We start from the raw sequence: 18031 nt of genomic DNA, 5'->3' as shown, positions 1-18031 counted from the left end.
ACCGTTATTTTTTACCATATGATGGGTAGAACGTTTTCTGTGAATGGCAATCCCATGCGAACAGCTGCTACACCCAGCTCGTGGTGAATGTCAGTTAGGTGTCGCATGGTTTACGTAAAAGCCGCACAAACTTTTTGATTTTTTAATTAAAATACAATTCTGTAAGGAAACCAAAGTGAAAAGCCATGTCTGCTAGCCTTACTCGAGTGTGGGAGCGCCTGCCAGGCAAAAAACAGGCCGCACAAAGCAGCGTCCGCTTGTTTTCCAGTCAAGAGCAAAAACAGCAGCCAGAAGTGGAAGTCGACGAAGGTAAACAAAACACCATTAAAAAGCCGCACACTTATCTTCCTGTTCGAACAGAGTTCCGAGTGCTGAATCTGCGGGCGGTGAAGCAGCAGTTCCAGCGGCGTCAGCAGCCGCGCAGGGATCCCACCACTCCGCCGCGCACCACCCGCATGGCGGTGGATCAGGACTGGACGTCCGTTTGGCCAGGGCCGAGGTCCTTCCACCCGGCCAGTGTGCCCCTGCCGCTCCGCCAGGGATTCACGGAACGCGGGGCAGCGGCCCCCTCGAAGTTCGCCAATGCGGAGCTCATGAAGATCCCCAACTTTCTGCACCTGACTCCGCCGGCCATTCGGCAGCAGTGCGAGGCCATCAAGAGATTCTGCACGCCCTGGCCAAAGGGGCTGGAGACGGAGGCCAAGTGGCAGCGTCACTTCCCCGTGGAGGTCACGACCACAGACTACTGCCACAGCTTGCCCACAATCCGGAACCCCGAGGCCAGGAGGGTCACCGTTTCGCTGAAGCTCTCCGATCTTAAGTTCGACTCGCACGCCCGGGACAAGTTCCTGCGCCTCGTGGGCGATCGCTACAACAAGGACACCGACGTCCTCACGTTCGTCACGGATCGGTGTCCGCAAAGGAAGCAGAACTACGACTACGCCATGTACTTGCTCACCGCTTGCTACCACGAGTCCTTCATCACCGAGCCCTGGGAGGCAACGAAGTCGGAAGCGGACATGGAGGTCTACCTGTTCGAGCGGAACCAGTCGAAGCTCTCCGCCGAGGGAATCCTCAACTGGGGCGCCAAGGAGGGAGCTCCCAAGGTGGCTCCCAGTGCCAGCTACGCCAGCTGCGTCGAGCAACTGATCAACGAGGGCGAAAACGAGTACAACTTGGGCCAGTACAAGGAGGAGGTCAAGAAAATGTTGAATATTGCTTAGGGATTTCAAAACGACAATGGAAGTGTTAGAAACCAATAAACTTTTTAAATTAATGCTAACCTTATTGCTTTAGCTTAAGATGGAGTAATGGTCGTTCACAAATTTGGGGACGTTTGTATTAAAATTAAGTAAGATAATTATTAATAATTAGCATTTTTAAAAATCACAAACATGTTCGCCGTAAAGTGTGACCCCTTTTTGAGTACGCCCTTTTTCGGGGCGAATACCCTAACAGCTGTTTCTGCGGCAGATGAAGGCGTATCACTGTGAACGCCATCAGAACAGCGCCAAGAACCGAGCAAATAACGACCGAATTTCGGCGGACGTGGAAGCAAACTTTTGTTTAGCTATGCTAATTAGTAGTTATTAGTTTATTGAACCCAGATCAGATGGCTGTTTAGATTGATTGCAACCAAGCAGGTAAGAAACAATCAGAGCCCCCAAACAAACGTGAAAATCCCCATCTTCTGATAAGAACTCTCACCTGCTGATGACGTTTCACCTGATTAAAAGCGGTAGAGTAATAAAATCGGGAATTATAAACAACGCCAGTTGGCTAAGTGCTATTAAAGGCTATGATACTTACATTTTCTATACAAAAATAAGTGTTTTCGCGATAACGAGAGAAGCCGGCGGAAGTTCTTTGAGTGCGGAACATTACCATTTCTTTTATCTCAACTTTTAGTTTGGTGAAAAGGCCTCGCTTATCTTTTCGTGTTTTTTGTGCTCTGCGTGCCACTTAAAAAGATATATGTACATATATATGTACTTACTTAGGTGCTTACGTTTCCGAATTTTTCAACTTTTCTTCTTTGCATTTCCATTTGACGTCGCCAAGGTTTTTGAGGGGAAACCACGTTGCAGATAAAGCGACCAGACAGACCAGCAAACAGCAGAACTCCAGAAACACCTGAGCCAACAATCTAATATCAGCCGAACCTCCACGAGCACCACACTATTTTAATGGTGGATATAGAGACCCGCGGAACGGACACGTAACCACGGATCTCCGGCAAGATGCGGCGCCCCAATCTCAAGTGGATAGTGAAGGCCTCGCTGCTGCTCCTGGTCTCCCTGACGCTGCTCATCCTCATCACCAGCTGGATCTCGGCCAGTCCGTTCACCAACAAGCCCGTGCACCACGGCCTGGAGCCCCAGCCCGAGCAGGCGGGCCTTTCCGGCAACGTCCAGCCCAGGAATCATGCTCCGCAGCCAGATAAGCCAGCTAAGCCAGTCAAGCGGCCAAAGCCAGAGGAGCCCGACTCCCAGGAGGATCCCGAGGAGCTGAAGAAGATCGACGAGCCAGAGCCGGAGGACGACGAGGAGGCCCACGATCAGGAGCCTGTCCAGCAGCCGCAGGAGGAGCTGCAGGTGGCTGCGCCCGCAGATGGCTCGGTGAAGAAGGACTGGCACGACTACACTGCCATGGCCAGGGACGCTCAGCGGGTGGGTCTCGGGGAGAAGGGCAAGGCCGCCTCGCTGGACGACGAGTCGCAGCGGGACCTGGAGAAGCAGATGTCCATGGACAACGGGTTCAACGCGCTGCTCTCCGACTCCATATCGGTCAACCGATCGCTGCCCGACATTCGCCATCCCCTGTGAGTATTTCACTCGAAATCCGCGCTCTCCAAAGGGTTCAATACACCTTCCTTTCTGTGATTATCTGCTAGCTCTTTAAATGAAGACAAATAGTGAGGGGACTCATCAATTATCAATTCCACTTATCTGGTTATCTTGTTCTTCAGACAGCTTATCGTTCCGCGTTTGTTATGTTTTCTTGCCTGCTATTTATGTATTTACTACATTGTATCTAGATAAAATCTAACCATCTTAATGATGTATTCAGTACCTATATTCTTGGCAAGCTTCATAAGGTTTTCTTCTTATTAAATTATATTAAATTAAATTAAATTTCCACAGCTGCCGCAAGAAGGAGTATGTGGCCAAGCTGCCGACGGTCAGCGTGATCATCATCTTCTACAACGAGTATCTGAGTGTGCTGATGCGCTCGGTGCACAGCCTGATCAACCGCTCGCCGCCGGAGCTGCTCAAGGAGATCATCCTGGTGGACGACCACAGTGACCGGGAGTATTTGGGCCACGACCTGGAGGCCTACATCGCGGACCACTTCAAGTGGGTGCGCGTGGTGCGGCTGCCGCGGCGCACGGGACTGATTGGCGCCAGGGCGGCGGGAGCCAGGAACGCCACCGCCGAGGTGCTCATCTTCCTGGACTCGCACGTGGAGGCGAACTACAACTGGCTGCCGCCGCTGCTGGAACCAATCGCCCTGAACAAGCGGACGGCGGTGTGTCCCTTCATCGACGTGATCGACCACTCCAACTTCAACTATCGCGCGCAGGACGAGGGCGCCCGCGGAGCCTTCGACTGGGAGTTCTACTACAAGCGGCTGCCCCTCCTGGAGGAGGACCTCAAGCACCCGGCGGACCCCTTCAAGAGCCCCGTGATGGCCGGCGGCCTGTTCGCCATCTCCGCGGAGTTCTTCTGGGAGCTCGGCGGCTACGACGAGGGCCTCGACATCTGGGGCGGCGAGCAGTACGAGCTCAGCTTCAAGATCTGGATGTGCGGCGGCGAGATGTACGACGCCCCCTGCTCCCGGATAGGCCACATCTACCGCGGACCCCGCCACCACCAGCCGAGTCCCAGGAAGGGCGACTACTTGCACAAGGTAAGATTGCTTGGGAATAGAAACCCACATGAGGTTCGGAATTGAAGGCATCTTAAAAAGAACTATTCCCCGCTGTAACGAATAGTATTACTTTGTTTACACAAAACCAGTTTTTAAACTGACGAATATAATTATAATCAGCATCAACAGATAGTCCATCAATCCATTTGTTGCCAAGCAAACTTGTTTTCTTATTTTATTGCATAGTTTTAAACAGATAAAAGAGTAACCCCTCAATCAAAATGAATTCATTTTAATAGTATTTACATATATTATTTTTCAATGGATTCCCCTGATTAATTCTCCTTCCTGTTTCAGAACTACAAACGCGTGGCGGAGGTCTGGATGGACGAGTACAAGCACTACTTGTACAGCCACGGCGACGGACTGTACGAGAGCGTGGACCCGGGAGACCTGACCGCCCAGAAGGCGATCCGCACCAAGCTGAAGTGCAAGTCCTTCAAGTGGTTCATGGAGGAGGTGGCCTTCGACCTGATGAAGAGCTACCCGCCGGTGGACCCGCCCTCGTACGCGATGGGCGGCATCCAGAACGCGGGCAACACGAACCTCTGCCTGGACACGATGGGCAGGAAGAAGCACAACAAGATGGGCATGTACGCGTGCGCCAGCGACCTGAAGTTGCCGCAGCGGACGCAGTTCTGGGAGCTCAGCTGGAAGCGGGACCTGCGGCTCCGGCGGAAGAAGGAGTGCCTCGACGTGCAGATCTGGGATGCGAACGCTCCCGTCTGGCTGTGGGACTGCCACGGGCAGGGGGCAACCAGTACTGGTTCTACGACTATCGAAATAAGCTGCTGAAGCACGGCACGGAGGGCAGGCGGTGCCTGGAGCTGCTGCCCTTCTCCCAGGAGGTGGTGGTCAACAAGTGCGACGAGGAGAACCGCTACCAGCGCTGGAACTTCGGCTCCTTCAATCAGACGGCGCTCGACAACTACTCCGAGGACCTCGTCCTCAGCCTCTAGCCGCCGCACACCGAGAGTATCACTTGCCATGTACTTAGACCACTTCGCTGTAAATAACTAGGCTAGAATATATAGGTTGTAAGCTGTAGGCTGTTCGGCTACTTTACACTTTACAATTTACAACTAACCCCGACTCAAGCGCACATTTCCATCGCCGCACCGTGGAATATCCGTGTATCTTTACCATAGTGCATCTCAACGCAATTCCGTTTGCTTGGGAGTTTTGTTTGGTTTTGAGCAAGACTCTAAAGACATTATGAAAGGAAAATTCATAGTGAACCCCAAAATTGTCATAAGACTACATGACTTTGTACTCCAGAAAAATAGTTTTCCATTAAATTTTAGCAGTTTTTAAAATATGTATTGTGTAATTATTTAAAAAAGCATGAGTTCCATTGTGCGGCCTTGGTCCTGCTGCCTTCCACGAATTCTACTCGGAAGGATAAAGGGTAATTCAAACCTACTTGGCTATATCAAGAAACTCACCTTTCCTTGATAAGTGACAAAGTGCTGGGCTTTAGAACTAGCAGCACAAATAGAATTATTCCAAAGGAGGCATTAAACCAGATGGATAACCTAGAAAATATGGTTTCTCTAAGCAACTTAAGTTCATAAGAAATAAATGAAATTTGGCTTATGATCAAGTTTATGCCCATGAGGGCAGAAATCCGCACAAGCTGTAAGTAACTGAGAACCAGAAAGTTTAATTAGAATCAGTATTAAGTAATAAAATTATCTTAGATAGGTAATTCTTACGTCTGCAAATTCAAATCGAAGCAGGTTGGCGTCGCCTCTTCTCGGTTTAACTTCTTCAGGTTGCTCTTCACTTTCCGAATGTGAATGGTCGTCAGGATGAACATAATCAAGTTGAAGACGTTCAGGATTAGCATCGGTCCATTGTAGTAAATCCAGGCATGCGCACCGGTCACGTAGGCGGCACATTCTACCACGCCCACTATGGGCATCCAGTGCCACTTCCTGAGATCCTCCCCCCAAAGCAGATTCATCAGGAAGATGACTCCCGTCGGAACGGCAATGGTTCCCCACACAAAGGAGCTGTATTTCAGGAAGAGGCTCAAGGAGTCCCTCGAGTCGAGCGAAGTCAAGCGCCTCCAAAGGTGGTAGCTTATTACAGAAAGCCAGAGAAACGAGGACATCGTGAAGAAGTATTCACAGTAGCCTGTGAATTGAGTTCAACCCTGGTTTCTAACGAGTTACCTTACTATATATAGTCACCTGTTAGAGCGCAAATGTAGTTAACGGAGAGAAGGGCGTTCAGTATTTCAATAAGAAATTTGATGGATATGCAGAGCAACCAGCTAATCAGGCATTTGCCAAACAGATTCCGGAGCTTCGCAACGAACAGATAAACGACCATCGTAAGGATGTATCCCAGGACCGATATCGCCATGACTGAAAGATCACACACAATCAGAACGAAAATCATACGTGGTGTTCTAAATTATTAAATGCCTGCGAGGAAGTTGTAGTCTTTTTCCGCAATGCACCGCTGCTGGGAAAGCCACAGGGCGTTGGGAAAGTCCGAATTAAATTGGGGATAAATGCAGTAATCATCTCTAGCCAGTTTCGTGAAAATGGGAATGTTGAAAAGTCCTCCGTCCTAAAGAGTTTAAATTAGAAATGCGGAAACCCTTGCAGATCAAAGGGCAAACCTCAAACATGTAATCATCTCTAGCCAGTTTCGTGGAAATGGGAATGTTGAAAAGTCTTCCGTCCTAAAGAGTTTAAATTAGAAATGCGGAAACCCTTGCAGATCAAAGGGCAAACCTCAAACATGTAGTACTCATCTTGGCTCAGAAATTCGGGGGGTGGCACGCGATCCAGGCTTCCCATATTACGTTAATGTCTTTAAGCCTGTACTCCGTTGTGTTCCCATTGCTAGCCACGATATCCAGATAGTGGTCGTTCCAAGCAATCTTCTTCTTGAAGTCGTCATCGCATTGGCCATACGGCAACATATTTTTTCGGGGGCAGCAGAACTTGACACAGGGCTTATCCTTGCAGATACATGCAGTCAGGTGCCTTGTATACATCACTTCGTCCGGAAATTCTTCCTCAAAATAATCCTTTACATATCTCGGTAGAGTCAGGTTTGCAGGAATTTCGAGGCCACTATAAAAATAGGTATCGCCGACTCTTTTCGATTGCGTAATATCAACGAAATCGGCAGGACTGCAGTCCCGAATATCTGTAAAGGATTTCTCTACGAAAGTTAGTACAAGGACTACCCCAAACAACTTCCACATTTTCGGTTTATAAACTTCCTTCTCGGAGAACTAAGCTCGACTGAACCCTAATCAGGTCAGATTGCGGCTTTAAAAAGTTTGCAGCGAAAATCAGCAGGAAGTTAGTCACAGTCCCCAAAATTAAACTGGACCATTGGGGATTGAGCTAAGATAATATCCCCTATTTTATACTCTTTCAGAGGATCTAATCATTTCAGATAAAAGTTTGTAACGCAGTTAAGGAAATACTTCCGAGCCTGCCATACTATCAATAATATTGTCAATATATTGATTCAATATCAATCAATATACTATTGATTCCTGATTATGATGCTATATTTATATTGTCAGATGGCTCGAGCTCTGACTTTTATGATAGATTAACTTTCATACTAGATTCATACTCAGTTTTAAGCAGAAGAGTATTTAGCTGCCGTTGTTTCCGAGTTTTTGTACATGACTTTTTTATCAAACAATTCTTCCCTGAGGACCAGGGGCGGACGCAGAAAAAAATTTTGGGGGGAGGGGGGTTGGTTCCGATCGAAAAATTCCGGACCCCCCGGACACCCCCCCTGCGTCCGCCCCTGCTGAGCACCCATTCATTTTGAGATCACAAAAATAATGTAGTTTCCAAGTCGTGCTATTGTTCCTTGGATTTTGGGACCGAATGAGATGGCGCTCCAGGGAATACGTCCATAAAATTCACGATATGTTGCATACCGAAAATAGTACATATGATACAACACCGCCTCCAAAAGCTCTATCGCCCTTTTTGTTTTCCTTCCTCGCTTGCATCGGATCCCAAACGCGCTGGTAGCCGGTTAAAATTATATTTAATCCAAACAAAGTGTCCAAAAATATTTAAAAGTGTAAAAAATAAGTGATTTATTTCGGCTGTATAAGGTGCGAGTCATATTTTACGGTTATATCTCTTAGAATCCGTGTTTAAAAGCAAGTGCAGCTAAAATGCAAGCGTCCCCCCACACAAAGTATGCATGCATCTGTGCCTGTATGTATGCATGCACATATGTACAGTCGAGTTTGATCGTATTTTGTTTTTGTGAGTCCTTTGCGCAAAAGTATTTGGTTGCGAAAAAGGCAACACATTTGCGTTAATAATAAATAAAATGAAAATCATAAAGACAAAACATAACGATTTGTTTTGAAATAGTTAGGTTGTAAGCTTTAGGCTGTTCCGCTAATTCGCACTTTACAATTTACAACTAACCCGACTCAAGCGCACATTTCCATCGCCGCACCGTAGAATATCCTTGTATCTTTACCATAGTGCATCTCAACGCAATTCCGATTGCCACAAGATTGAGAGAGTTTTGTTTGGTTTCGAGCAAGACTCTAAAGACATTATAAAAGGAAATTTCATAGTGAATCCCAAAATTGTTTTAAGATTTAATTAAGTGTTAGCAGTTGTTAAAATATGTATTGAACTTTACATTACAAATAATCCACTTTGCGGTTCTGGTTCACTGCCTTCCACGAATTCTACTCGGAAGATAAAGGGTTATTCAAACCTACTTGGCTATATCAAGAAACTCACCTTTCTTTGATTAGTGACAAAGTGCTGGGCCTTAGGATTAGCAGCATAAATATCATTATTCCAAAGGAGGCATTAAAGAAGCCGAATAATTCAATAATTATGGTATTTTTAAGCCACTGAAATTCATTAAAAATAACTGAGAATTGGCTTAAGAACCAGTTTGTGCCCATGAGGGCAGAAATCCGCCCAACTGAAACCCTGAATTAGAATCCTGAATTAGAAATCCTGAATTGGGTAGGTAATTCTTACGTCTTTATGTTCAAATCGAAGCAGGTTGGCGTCGCCTCTCCTCGGTTCAACTTCCTCAGGTTGCTCTTCAAATTCCGAACGTGAACGGCCGTCAGGATAAACATGATCAAGTTGAAGACGTTCAGGATCAGCGACGGTCCATCGTAGTAAATCCACTTGTAGGGTGCATACACGTGGACGACACACTCTGCCACGCCCACTAGAGGCATCCAGTGCCACTTCCTGAGATCCTCCCCCCAAAGCAGATTCATCAGGAATATGACTCCCGTCGGAACGGCAGTGGTTCCCCACACAAAGGAGCTGTATTTCAGGAAGAGACTCAATGACTCACTCGCATCGAGCGAAGTGAAGCGCCTCCAAAGGTGGTAGCTCATTACAGAAAACCAGAGATAGGACGACATCGTGAAGAAGTAATAACAGTAGCCTGCGAATTAAATAAAATTGGTAGTAACAACCCTGGTTTCCAATGAGTTCCTTAACTATAGTAACCTGTTAGAACGCAAATGTAGTTGACGGAGAGAAGGGTGTTTAGTATTTCAATAAGAAATTTGATGGATATGCAGAGCAACCAGCTAATCAGGCACTTTCCAAACAGATTCCTGAGCTTCGCAACGTAAAGATAAACGGCCATCGTTAGGATGAATCCAAGTACCGATATCACCATGACTGAAAGATCACACACAATCAGAACAAAAATCATACGTGGTGTTTTCAGTTATGAATTGCCTCCGGTAAAGTAGTAGTTCTCCATCGTACTGCAATGCGGTTGGGAAAACCACAATCCGTTGGGAAAGTCCGAATTAAATTGGGGATAAATGCAGTAATTATCTCTAGTCAGTATCGTGGTAATGGGAACGTTGAAAAGGCTACCGTCCTAAAGAGTTTAAATTAGAAATGCGGAAACCCTTGCAGATCAAAGGGCAAACCTCTGACATGTAGTACTCATCTTGGCTCAGAAGGCCGGTATAGTGGTCCTCGGTCCAGGCTTCCCATATTATGTTAATGTCTTTAAGCCTGTACGTGTTCCCACTGCTGGACACCATATCCAAATAGTGGTCATTCCAAGCAATCTTCTTCTTGAAGTCGTCATCGCATTGGCCATACGGCAACGTATTTTTTCGGGGGCAGCAGAACTTGACACAGGGCTTATCCTTGCAGATACATGCAGTCAGGTGCTTCCTGTAGATCTTCTGGTCCGGAAATTCTTCCTCACAAGAATCACTGACATAACTCGGCTCAGTCAGGTTTGCAGGAATTTCGATGCCACTATAAAAATAGGTATCGCCGACTCTTTTCGATTGCGTAATATCAACGAAATATTCGTGACTGCAGTCTTGAATATATGTAAAGGATTTCTCTACGAAAGTTAGTACAAGGAATACCCCTAACATCTTCCACATTTTCGATTTATAAACTTCCTTCTCGGAGAACTAAGCTCGACTGAACCCTAATCAGGTCAGATTGCGGCTTTAAAAAGTTTGCAGCGAAAATCAGCAGGAAGTTAGTCACAGTCCCCAAAATTAAACTGGACCATTGGGGATTGAGCTAAGATAATATCCCCTATTTTATACTCTTTCAGAGGATCTAATCATTTCAGATAAAAGTTTGTAACGCAGTTAAGGAAATACTTCCGAGCCTGCCATACTATCAATAATATTGTCAATATATTGATTCAATATCAATCAATATACTATTGATTCCTGATTATGATGCTATATTTATATTGTCAGATGGCTCGAGCTCTGACTTTTATGATAGATTAACTTTCATACTAGATTCATACTCAGTTTTAAGCAGAAGAGTATTTAGCTGCCGTTGTTTCCGAGTTTTTGTACATGACTTTTTTATAAAACAATTCTTCCCTGAGGACCAGGGGCGGACGCAGAAAAAGTTTTGTGGGGGGGGGGGTTGGTTCCGATCGAAATATTTTTGTTGTTTGGGGGGTCCGATCAAAAATTTTTACGTTTGGGGGGTCCGATCAAAAAATTTGTTCCTTTGGGGGGTCCGACCAAAAAAATTTTGGTTTTTATGGTTGAAAAGCCGTGTGCTGTAAGGAAATTTGAAAAAGTCTGAGATTTTTGAGGGGGGGGGGGGGGTCCGGACCCCCGGACACCCCCCCTGCGACCGCCCCTGCTGAGCACCCATTCATTTTGAGATCACAAAAATATTGTAGTTTCCAAGTCGTGCTATTGTTGCTTGGATTTTGGGACCGAAGGAGATGGTGCTCCAGGGAATACGTCCATAAAATTCACGATAGGTTGCATACCGAAAATAGTACATACAAAATCGCTTTAAAGTAAGGTGAAAATTAATAACCTATTCTTCTTATTAGAAAAAGGTGTAATTGATACAGTCGTTTTATAAATTTCGTCAGTTGAATACAATTCCTAAATTTAAGAAACAGAAAAAGAGGAAAAGGAGTAATGCAAAAAATGCAAGCTTTTGAGCCAGGATTTAAGGAAATAAAAGCTCCTGCTGCGAGCAGAAGAAAGAAAGACGTTCGTAAATGGAGAAGAGAAAATCAACTCCAAAAGCTCTATCGTCCATTTTGTTCTCCTTCCCCGCGTGCATCGGATCACAAATGTGATGGTAACCGGTTAAAATGATAATTAATCAAAACAAAGTGTTCAAAAATATTTAAAAGTGTAAAAAATAAGTAATTAATGTCGGCGGTATAAGATGCGAGTCTTATTTAACGGTTATATCTCTTAAAATCTGTGTTTTTAAGCAAGTGCAGCTAAAATGCAAGCGTCCCCCACACATAGTATTTATGCAAGTGTGCGTGTGTAGGATCATAAATGGATGAAAGAAGAGCAACTCCAAAAGCTCTATCGTCCATTTTGTTTTCTCTCCTCGCGTGTATCGGGTCACAAACGAGCTGGTAGCCGGTTAATATGATAATTAATCAAAACAAAGTGTCAGAAAATAGTTAAAAGTATAAAAAAGAAGTGAATAATGTCGGCGGCATGAGCTGCAAGCCATATTTTACGCTTATATTGCCTAAAATCTGAGTTTTCAAGCAAGTGCAGCTAAATTGCAAGCGTCCCCCACACATAGTTTGCATGCAAGTGTGCGTGTGTGGTTGTATGCATTTTTGTAGGATCATAAATGGAAGAAGGAGAGCAACTCCAAAAGCTTTATCGTCCATTCTGTTTTCCTTCCTCGCTTGCATCGGATCCCAAATGCGCTGGCAGCCGGTTAAAATGATAATTAATCTAAACAAAGTGTCCAAAAATATTTAAAAGTGTAAAAAATAAGTGATTAATGTCGGCGGTATAAGATGCGAGTCTTATTTAACGGTTATATCTCTTAAAATCTGGTTTTCAAGCAAGTGCAGCTAAAATGCAAGCGTCCCCCACACAAAATATGCATGCATGAGGGCGTGTATGTTTGTGTGCATGCACATAGAGTACCTATGTACAGTCGCGTTTTTGTTTTTTTATTTTTTGTTTTTGTGAGTGCTTTGTGCAATAATATTTGGTTGTGATAAGCCGAAAATAATGTGAATCATTCACATACCTAATAATTTAAAAGAAAATTATAAAAATAAATCCCAACGATGGAGGTAAGATTCTTGGCATAATTCTATATTTTATACATGTACTTTTTATTTATTTCCTGATAACTTGGTACTTACACCTGCTTTGAAATAAATATTGCTATTATTATTTGTGTAACTTTGCATAATTTAAATCCCTCTCCGCAGAAGTGTTTTTATCCTTGATCATCGGTTTCCCATTTCCATCTTTCCACCGCAAAAGAAAACGCAATATGGCAATTTTAACTTTGTTTTTGTTTTATTTAATATTAATATCTGTTTGCTTTCCATGCGCGTACTTTAAATAAATATAATTTACGTTTTTTCTCATCCATCCATCTTCGTGCTTCACAATCTGTATTTACGTTCTCGGTTTGTGTGTATCGTTTTACAATATGTATGTATCATCGCTATATCGTATCTCTCGCTGATCTCGCACCTGAAAGTCGCTACGTCAGGTGCGCTATCTGTGTTCTCGTTTCTGATTTCTGATTTCTGATTTCCGCTTATACTTATGCTGCTCAGTGTTAATTGGTTTCGCTTCTGCGTTATCATATGCCAATACGTATAGTTTATATATAAGGTGCACGCCGGGCGCCCCGCTAAACTCAAAAGTCGGTTTGGGGTGTGTAACTTAATAATGGCAAAGGATTTGCTTTTATTTGAAAATGATAAAAAAGCATTTACAAACTATAATAGTTGTTGGCTCGCGTAATCAGTTAATCAATTATCAATTATCATAAGTTATATTAATATATATATTTTTATATAAACATTTAAATATTTATCAAAACATGTTTTTTCTTGTTGCTCAAAAGTCTTCTTCGCTGCCTTACATATACATTACATTACGTACATTACGTGTATTACGCGTACAGTTTACATATACGATCTACATGTCCGTTCGCCAAATTAAAAATCATATTATCAATAACCGTTTTTAGCTTATCCTTTCGTTTTTGTTTTGTTTTGTGCAAAATATATTTATATGTAGGTAGACTAATTTGATTTGAAATTCAGTTGCGCTGCCACATTTGCATTCATTAATCATTATTTTTAATTTACCTTTTGGATGGATGCAAATTATTATTGAGTTTTATACAACAATTACAAATGGTTAGGCAAATAAGTTTAGTATTAGTTGTTGGTTGTTTAGTGCTTAATACTTGATTGGTTTCGAGTCTTTTTGGGTTTTTCAAACTAAATCTTGCAGAAATAATAATAACTAGAATTAACCCCTTATTTGCCATCGATTTGCGCATAAATAAATATATAACTTTCTTTTGTGTTGCTTGTGTGTGTTGCTTAAACTTAGTTTAAATTATGATTAAAGTTTAAAAATGTCTTGCTGCCATACATTTCCATCGTTTCGTCTCCTTCTTACCAAGCGTATGCCGCTCTGTTTGTCTCTTTCTCACTTTCTCAAAAATATTCAATTCTTCTCTAGTTGTAGTTCTAGTTGTCCTGCTCGCACCATTTTCGAACTGTTTTGTAGTGGTCTGGTTTAACGGTAAGTCGGCTGATCAATTGAAAAATTTCTTTCAGTGCACAAATCATTAGGAAAGAGAGAAATTTCTCAGTTGTTCTTCTTACACAATTCAAATTCGTTTGGCACTGCCACTCAATTTAGAGTCAATCCCAAAGGACAGTCAAATTGTTGGAAAATAAGGGATTTAACTAAATTTAAAAATCATTTAGTGTAGTGTAGTTCTTTTGTAAAAACTGTTTTCATTTGTTACCAACTATTTTCTTTTGTTGTCTTGCGAAATTCTTTACGTTTTTCTAGTTGCTCGTTAAAAAATGGTTTATTTGTACTTTTGGCAATGATCTTTTTTCAACTTCCACTAACTCTTAATATGACTTTTGTGTCTTTAAGCAAAAATTTCTTTATTTAGTTTTTGTTTTAGTAGTGCTCGTTTTTGCTGACGTTCTGTAGTTTGTATTTTTGCTTTTCTTTAAAAATAAATGATTTAACAGAAATTGTTTTGTTGCTGGCTCTTAAGAAACTAAAGTTAATAGTTGATATTAAACTAGCTGCATTTTTGTTTAGAAACTTGTTGTTTGTTTGTGATTTTAGCTGAATGATGTGTGTTGTATCTGGGAATTGTTTTCTGTGGAATGGTGACAACTTTGGCCTGGCAGCGTCAACTCTACTCTTTTGCCTGCATTCTCTTTTCCAGTAACTCTTTTTAACTCTCGACCTATGGCACACGAAATCAGACGTCTTTACAAAAATAATTCGTTCTTCTGACTTCTTTTCCTATCTTGGCTTTAAGTGAATTTTCAGTCATACAGCCCTGTTTCTTGATTCAAGTTCTGATTATTTGTTTGGCTTGCAAAATGGTTTAAATGGGGAAAAAGTATCAAACAATTTCTTTACCTTTATAGAAAAGGATAGAAAAGGAATTCAGTTATCAAGACGCATATAACTTTTAGTTTTATAAAAACCATTAGCACTAACACTTTTTTAATTTTTTGGTTTCAAGTCTAGCTTGTTTGAAGATCTGTAGAACCTATGCGCTCTAAAAATGATGTTGCTCTAATCAAATTTTTGAAAAACCAAGGATAGTTTGATTTCAGAAATCGTAGTTCGAGTTGAAAACGCTTTCTCCCTTTTCATCACAATGTCGAATGTCTCAACATCGCCGAAATAGAAATTGAAATCCTGAACAGGGCTGATTTGTGGATTTGTGTGGGGAGGCTTACGACTAGGACTCTTCCGAAAACCGGCTACCAAAAGTAGCGCCGCAGCCCGAGGAGATTCAGGTCTGCTGCTGGTGCTGCTGCGGAGTGGGCGGCGGTGGGGCTGCGACGCCAGTGGGCGTGACCGGCGGCGGGTGGGCGAGGCCACTGCCAGGAGGAGGGGGCGGCTGCTGCTGCTGCTGCAGCTGGGCGGGACAGCCACCAGCGGCGGGCGCGTTGTTCGTGGACGAGGTCGGACTGCTATTGCCCTCCGGGTATTTCCCCGAAACCACGCACGGATGCATGGGGAACAGGGGCGTCCACGACGTGGTCGTCAGTGTTGGTGGTGCGTGGAGGGCAACCTTCTCGTTTTTTGACTCGCTGCTCGTTTGGGATTGCGATTGCGACTTCTTGGAGTCGCCGCTGGCCTTCTTCTTCTTGCTGCCACTGGCGCCGTTCTTCAGCTGCTGGCCGTTGGCGGAGGACTCCTTCTTGACGGGCGGCGGGTCGTCCTGCATGAGGGCGTCCTCGTCCAGGTCGTCGAGGTCCTCGCCAGCCGCCTTCTTGATCAGTCGCTCGCGCTCCTCTTTGGCTTTGTTGTCCAGGTCCGTGTTGATCTTCTTCACGCGCATCTTCTCCTCCCACTCGTCGATTCCGTGGCGACACCGGTTGAGGTTCCTGTGCTGGTAGAAGATCAGAGTCATCCGCGTCGGGTGGTGCCGGTCCGGCCGCCGCACCGCCGTCGTCGCATGCATCTCGTGCTTCGCGCACTCGATCAGCACGCTGCCGTGGTTTAAAGCGATTGCCACGCCCCCCATCTGCGGGTCCTGGAAGGCCTCTATGTTCTCGTTGATCTCGGCCACCTCGCCGATGGGCTCGATCTTGCTGGCGTTGCTGCTGCCCGGCGAGGCGGCGGGTGGCGCTGTGGTGGCAGCAGTCGCTCCACTGGGAGCCTGGCCTCCGCCCGCCGGATTGTTGCTCGCCCCTTCGTTTCCTGGGGACTCGCCGGTGGGCGTGGGCGTGGCCACGGTTTCAACGCCCGCCTGTCCGTTGCTCAAGTCGGGCAGGATGGTCTGCGGAGGCTCCTGCTGCTGCTGTTGCTGCTGTTGTTGCTGTTGCACCTGTTGCTGCTGCTGCTGCTGCAGCAGAGGTCCCGGCACGGGCACAATGGGCTTCTGCAGACCCACGCCCGCCGGGGCCACCGAGCCACCGTGGGCGGCGATCGCGGCACTCGCTCCGCCGTAGCCCGAGTTGACGGCTCCGGTCGCCTGGTGGTGCCCGTAGACGTTCCAGTTGGGCGACGGGGGAGGCGGAGTGGGCGGGGGCGTCTGTTGGGGGTACATGCCGTAGGGGGAGTACGCCTGGTGGTAGCCGTAGTTGTACGGGTTGTTCATGTTCTGGTAGGCGTCGTAGGCGGAGTACGCCGAGTGGGGCGGCGGGGGCGGGTACATCTGGTAGTTGTTCGGATACTGCGCCGTGTACTGGGCGGTGTAGTCGCTCGGCGGCGGCTTGGGCTTCACGAACCCCTCCTGCGGGTGGTGGGCGGTGGTCAGCGGGGCGAGGTTCGTCATCGGCTGCATGGCCGTCAGGGCGGTCAGCTTGCCCTCCGCGAGACTGTGGTGCTGGAGGTGCTGGTGGTGCTGCTGCTGGTGGTGGTGGCTCACCAGCGTGGTCGAGTCGGGGTTCTCCTCGCTGACCAGCCGGCTCTTGAGGTCTCCCGTCGCCCCGCCCACCGCTGCCAGACCGCCCACTGCGAGGCCGGTCTGCTGCTGCTGCGTTTGCTGCTGCTGCTGCTGCTGCTGCACTTCCAGGTTGGTCACCGCCGCTCCGGGATTGCTGAGGTTCGCCGCCGGGTTGCCGACCAGCGACTGGTAGCCCGCCGGCCCGTAGCCGTTACTCGTCTCCAGCTGGGTGGGCGGGGCCGTGGGCGGGGCGGTGGTCGCCAGCCCGCCCGTTGCGACTCCTGCGGCGCCTGCTCCTCCGGGGAGCGAAGTGGCCAGCTGGGGCTGGGCAGCGGAGGGGGTGGTGGGCGCAAGGGTTGGCACTCCCGCCCCCGCTCCGCCTCCCGCCGCGCCTCCTCCGCCCGCCTGCATGCCCATCGCCGCGTGGGGCGTCGGCCACTGGCCGTAGTAGTTGCGCGAGTCGATGTAGGGAGCCCGTCTGGTAGTCGTAGGAGTACGGCGAGTCCAGGACGGTGCTCGAGATCTGGTTGGACTGCAGCTGGGCGTCGGTGAAGGTGTCGATCATGGTGGCCATGTTCATCAGGCTGGAGTTGGAGCTCATCAGCTGGCCGCCCGGCTGGTTGCCCGCCGGCTGGCCGCCGTTGCTCTGCGGATTGCCACCGGCTGCCCCGTGGACGGGCGGCGTGCTGAAGGCGCTGCCCGCCGGACTGGGGTTGTTCGTCACCGGCGTCTGGCAGCGCGGCGAGGGCGTGGAGGGGGCGCCGATCCCGGCGTGGAAGCACTCGAGTTGTTCTGCTGCTGGCCGCCCTTCCCCTTGCCCTTCGCCTTGGAAACAGCTGCTCCAGCTGCTCCTCCGTTGGCGGGCAGCGCGCCGCCGTTCTCCTTCTTGATGTGCGCCGCTCCCAGCGCCGGCGGACTGCTCTGCTGGGTGGCGGGCTGCGTCTGCGACTGGGCGCCGTTGCTGGAGCTGCTCTGGCTGGTGGCGTCGCCCACGGCGTCCTGGTCGCCGTCCGGAGGCGCCGCATCGTCGCCGTCCTTCCTCTTCTTGCCGTGCCTTCTGCAGGGTATCAGGGGCGTCGATCGCACGCGTACTTCGCAGGGGAATCTGTGTGGGGACGCGAAAGGAGAAGGGGATATTAGCACAGTCCTCGAACATAAACACTCGGAACGAAAATCGAGGTTAAGTGGAG

The 18031-nt window shown here is 46.9% G+C and overlaps 5 protein-coding genes across 5 annotated transcripts in view; 2 read left to right on the top strand and 3 right to left on the bottom strand.

Annotated features, from left to right (window-relative positions):
- Window positions 1-88: 88 nt before the first annotated feature.
- LOC108099013 (28S ribosomal protein S35, mitochondrial) lies at window positions 89-1276 on the top strand. The gene is made up of 2 exons (XM_017202247.2): window positions 89-309; window positions 361-1276. Exons 1-2 carry the CDS (start codon window positions 186-188, stop codon window positions 1221-1223), a joined length of 987 nt encoding a protein of 328 aa, XP_017057736.1. The 5' UTR covers window positions 89-185; the 3' UTR covers window positions 1224-1276.
- Window positions 1277-1491: 215 nt separating this feature from the next.
- Window positions 1492-5248, top strand: LOC108099187 (N-acetylgalactosaminyltransferase 6). Its single transcript, XM_017202554.2, is given in 5 exon segments — window positions 1492-1643; window positions 2062-2821; window positions 3144-3909; window positions 4228-4675; window positions 4678-5248. Coding segments are annotated over 4 exon segments (2007 nt in total). The 5' UTR covers window positions 1492-1643; window positions 2062-2240; the 3' UTR covers window positions 4890-5248.
- A 393-nt stretch (window positions 5249-5641) lies between these two features.
- LOC108099188 (probable G-protein coupled receptor Mth-like 7) lies at window positions 5642-6129 on the bottom strand. The gene has a single exon (XM_017202555.2). It carries the CDS (start codon window positions 6044-6046, stop codon window positions 5642-5644), a length of 405 nt encoding a protein of 134 aa, XP_017058044.1. The 5' UTR covers window positions 6047-6129.
- Window positions 6130-8616: 2487 nt separating this feature from the next.
- LOC108098979 (probable G-protein coupled receptor Mth-like 12) lies at window positions 8617-10339 on the bottom strand. The gene is made up of 7 exons (XM_017202195.2): window positions 10329-10339; window positions 9866-10205; window positions 9696-9813; window positions 9429-9605; window positions 8940-9363; window positions 8691-8888; window positions 8617-8635 (listed from the first exon to the last, which is right to left on the bottom strand). Exons 1-7 carry the CDS (start codon window positions 10337-10339, stop codon window positions 8617-8619), a joined length of 1287 nt encoding a protein of 428 aa, XP_017057684.2.
- Window positions 10340-12713: 2374 nt separating this feature from the next.
- Window positions 12714-18031, bottom strand: part of LOC108099046 (DNA N6-methyl adenine demethylase) — a 91781-nt gene continuing 86463 nt past the window's right edge. Inside the window, 3 exon segments of the mRNA XM_017202307.2 lie at window positions 12714-17309; window positions 17311-17594; window positions 17597-17946. Of these exon segments, the coding sequence (XP_017057796.2) occupies window positions 15240-17309; window positions 17311-17594; window positions 17597-17946 (2704 nt within the window). The 3' untranslated portion in view covers window positions 12714-15239.

This window comes from Drosophila ficusphila, unplaced genomic scaffold, assembly GCF_018152265.1.
Source record: "Drosophila ficusphila isolate 14025-0441.05 unplaced genomic scaffold, ASM1815226v1 contig_288, whole genome shotgun sequence".
NCBI classification, from domain to species: domain Eukaryota; kingdom Metazoa; phylum Arthropoda; class Insecta; order Diptera; family Drosophilidae; genus Drosophila; species Drosophila ficusphila.
Note: the sequence above shows the minus strand (reverse complement) of the source record. Positions and strands in the feature narration are given on the sequence as shown.

Excerpts from the sequence above, each read along its gene's own strand:
- LOC108099013 (XM_017202247.2), top strand. The coding sequence starts at position 186 with ATGTCTGCTAGCCTTACTCGAGTGTGGGAGCGCCTGCCAGGCAAAAAA. Across the intron at positions 310-360 it reads AGAAGTGGAAGTCGACGAAG|AGTTCCGAGTGCTGAATCTG; the intron begins GTAAACAAAACA and ends CTGTTCGAACAG.
- LOC108099188 (XM_017202555.2), bottom strand. The coding sequence starts at position 6,046 with ATGTCCTCGTTTCTCTGGCTTTCTGTAATAAGCTACCACCTTTGGAGG.
- LOC108098979 (XM_017202195.2), bottom strand. Across the intron at positions 9,814-9,865 it reads ATGAGTACTACATGTCAGAG|GACGGTAGCCTTTTCAACGT; the intron begins GTTTGCCCTTTG and ends TAAACTCTTTAG. Across the intron at positions 9,364-9,428 it reads CTACATTTGCGTTCTAACAG|GCTACTGTTATTACTTCTTC; the intron begins GTTACTATAGTT and ends TTTAATTCGCAG.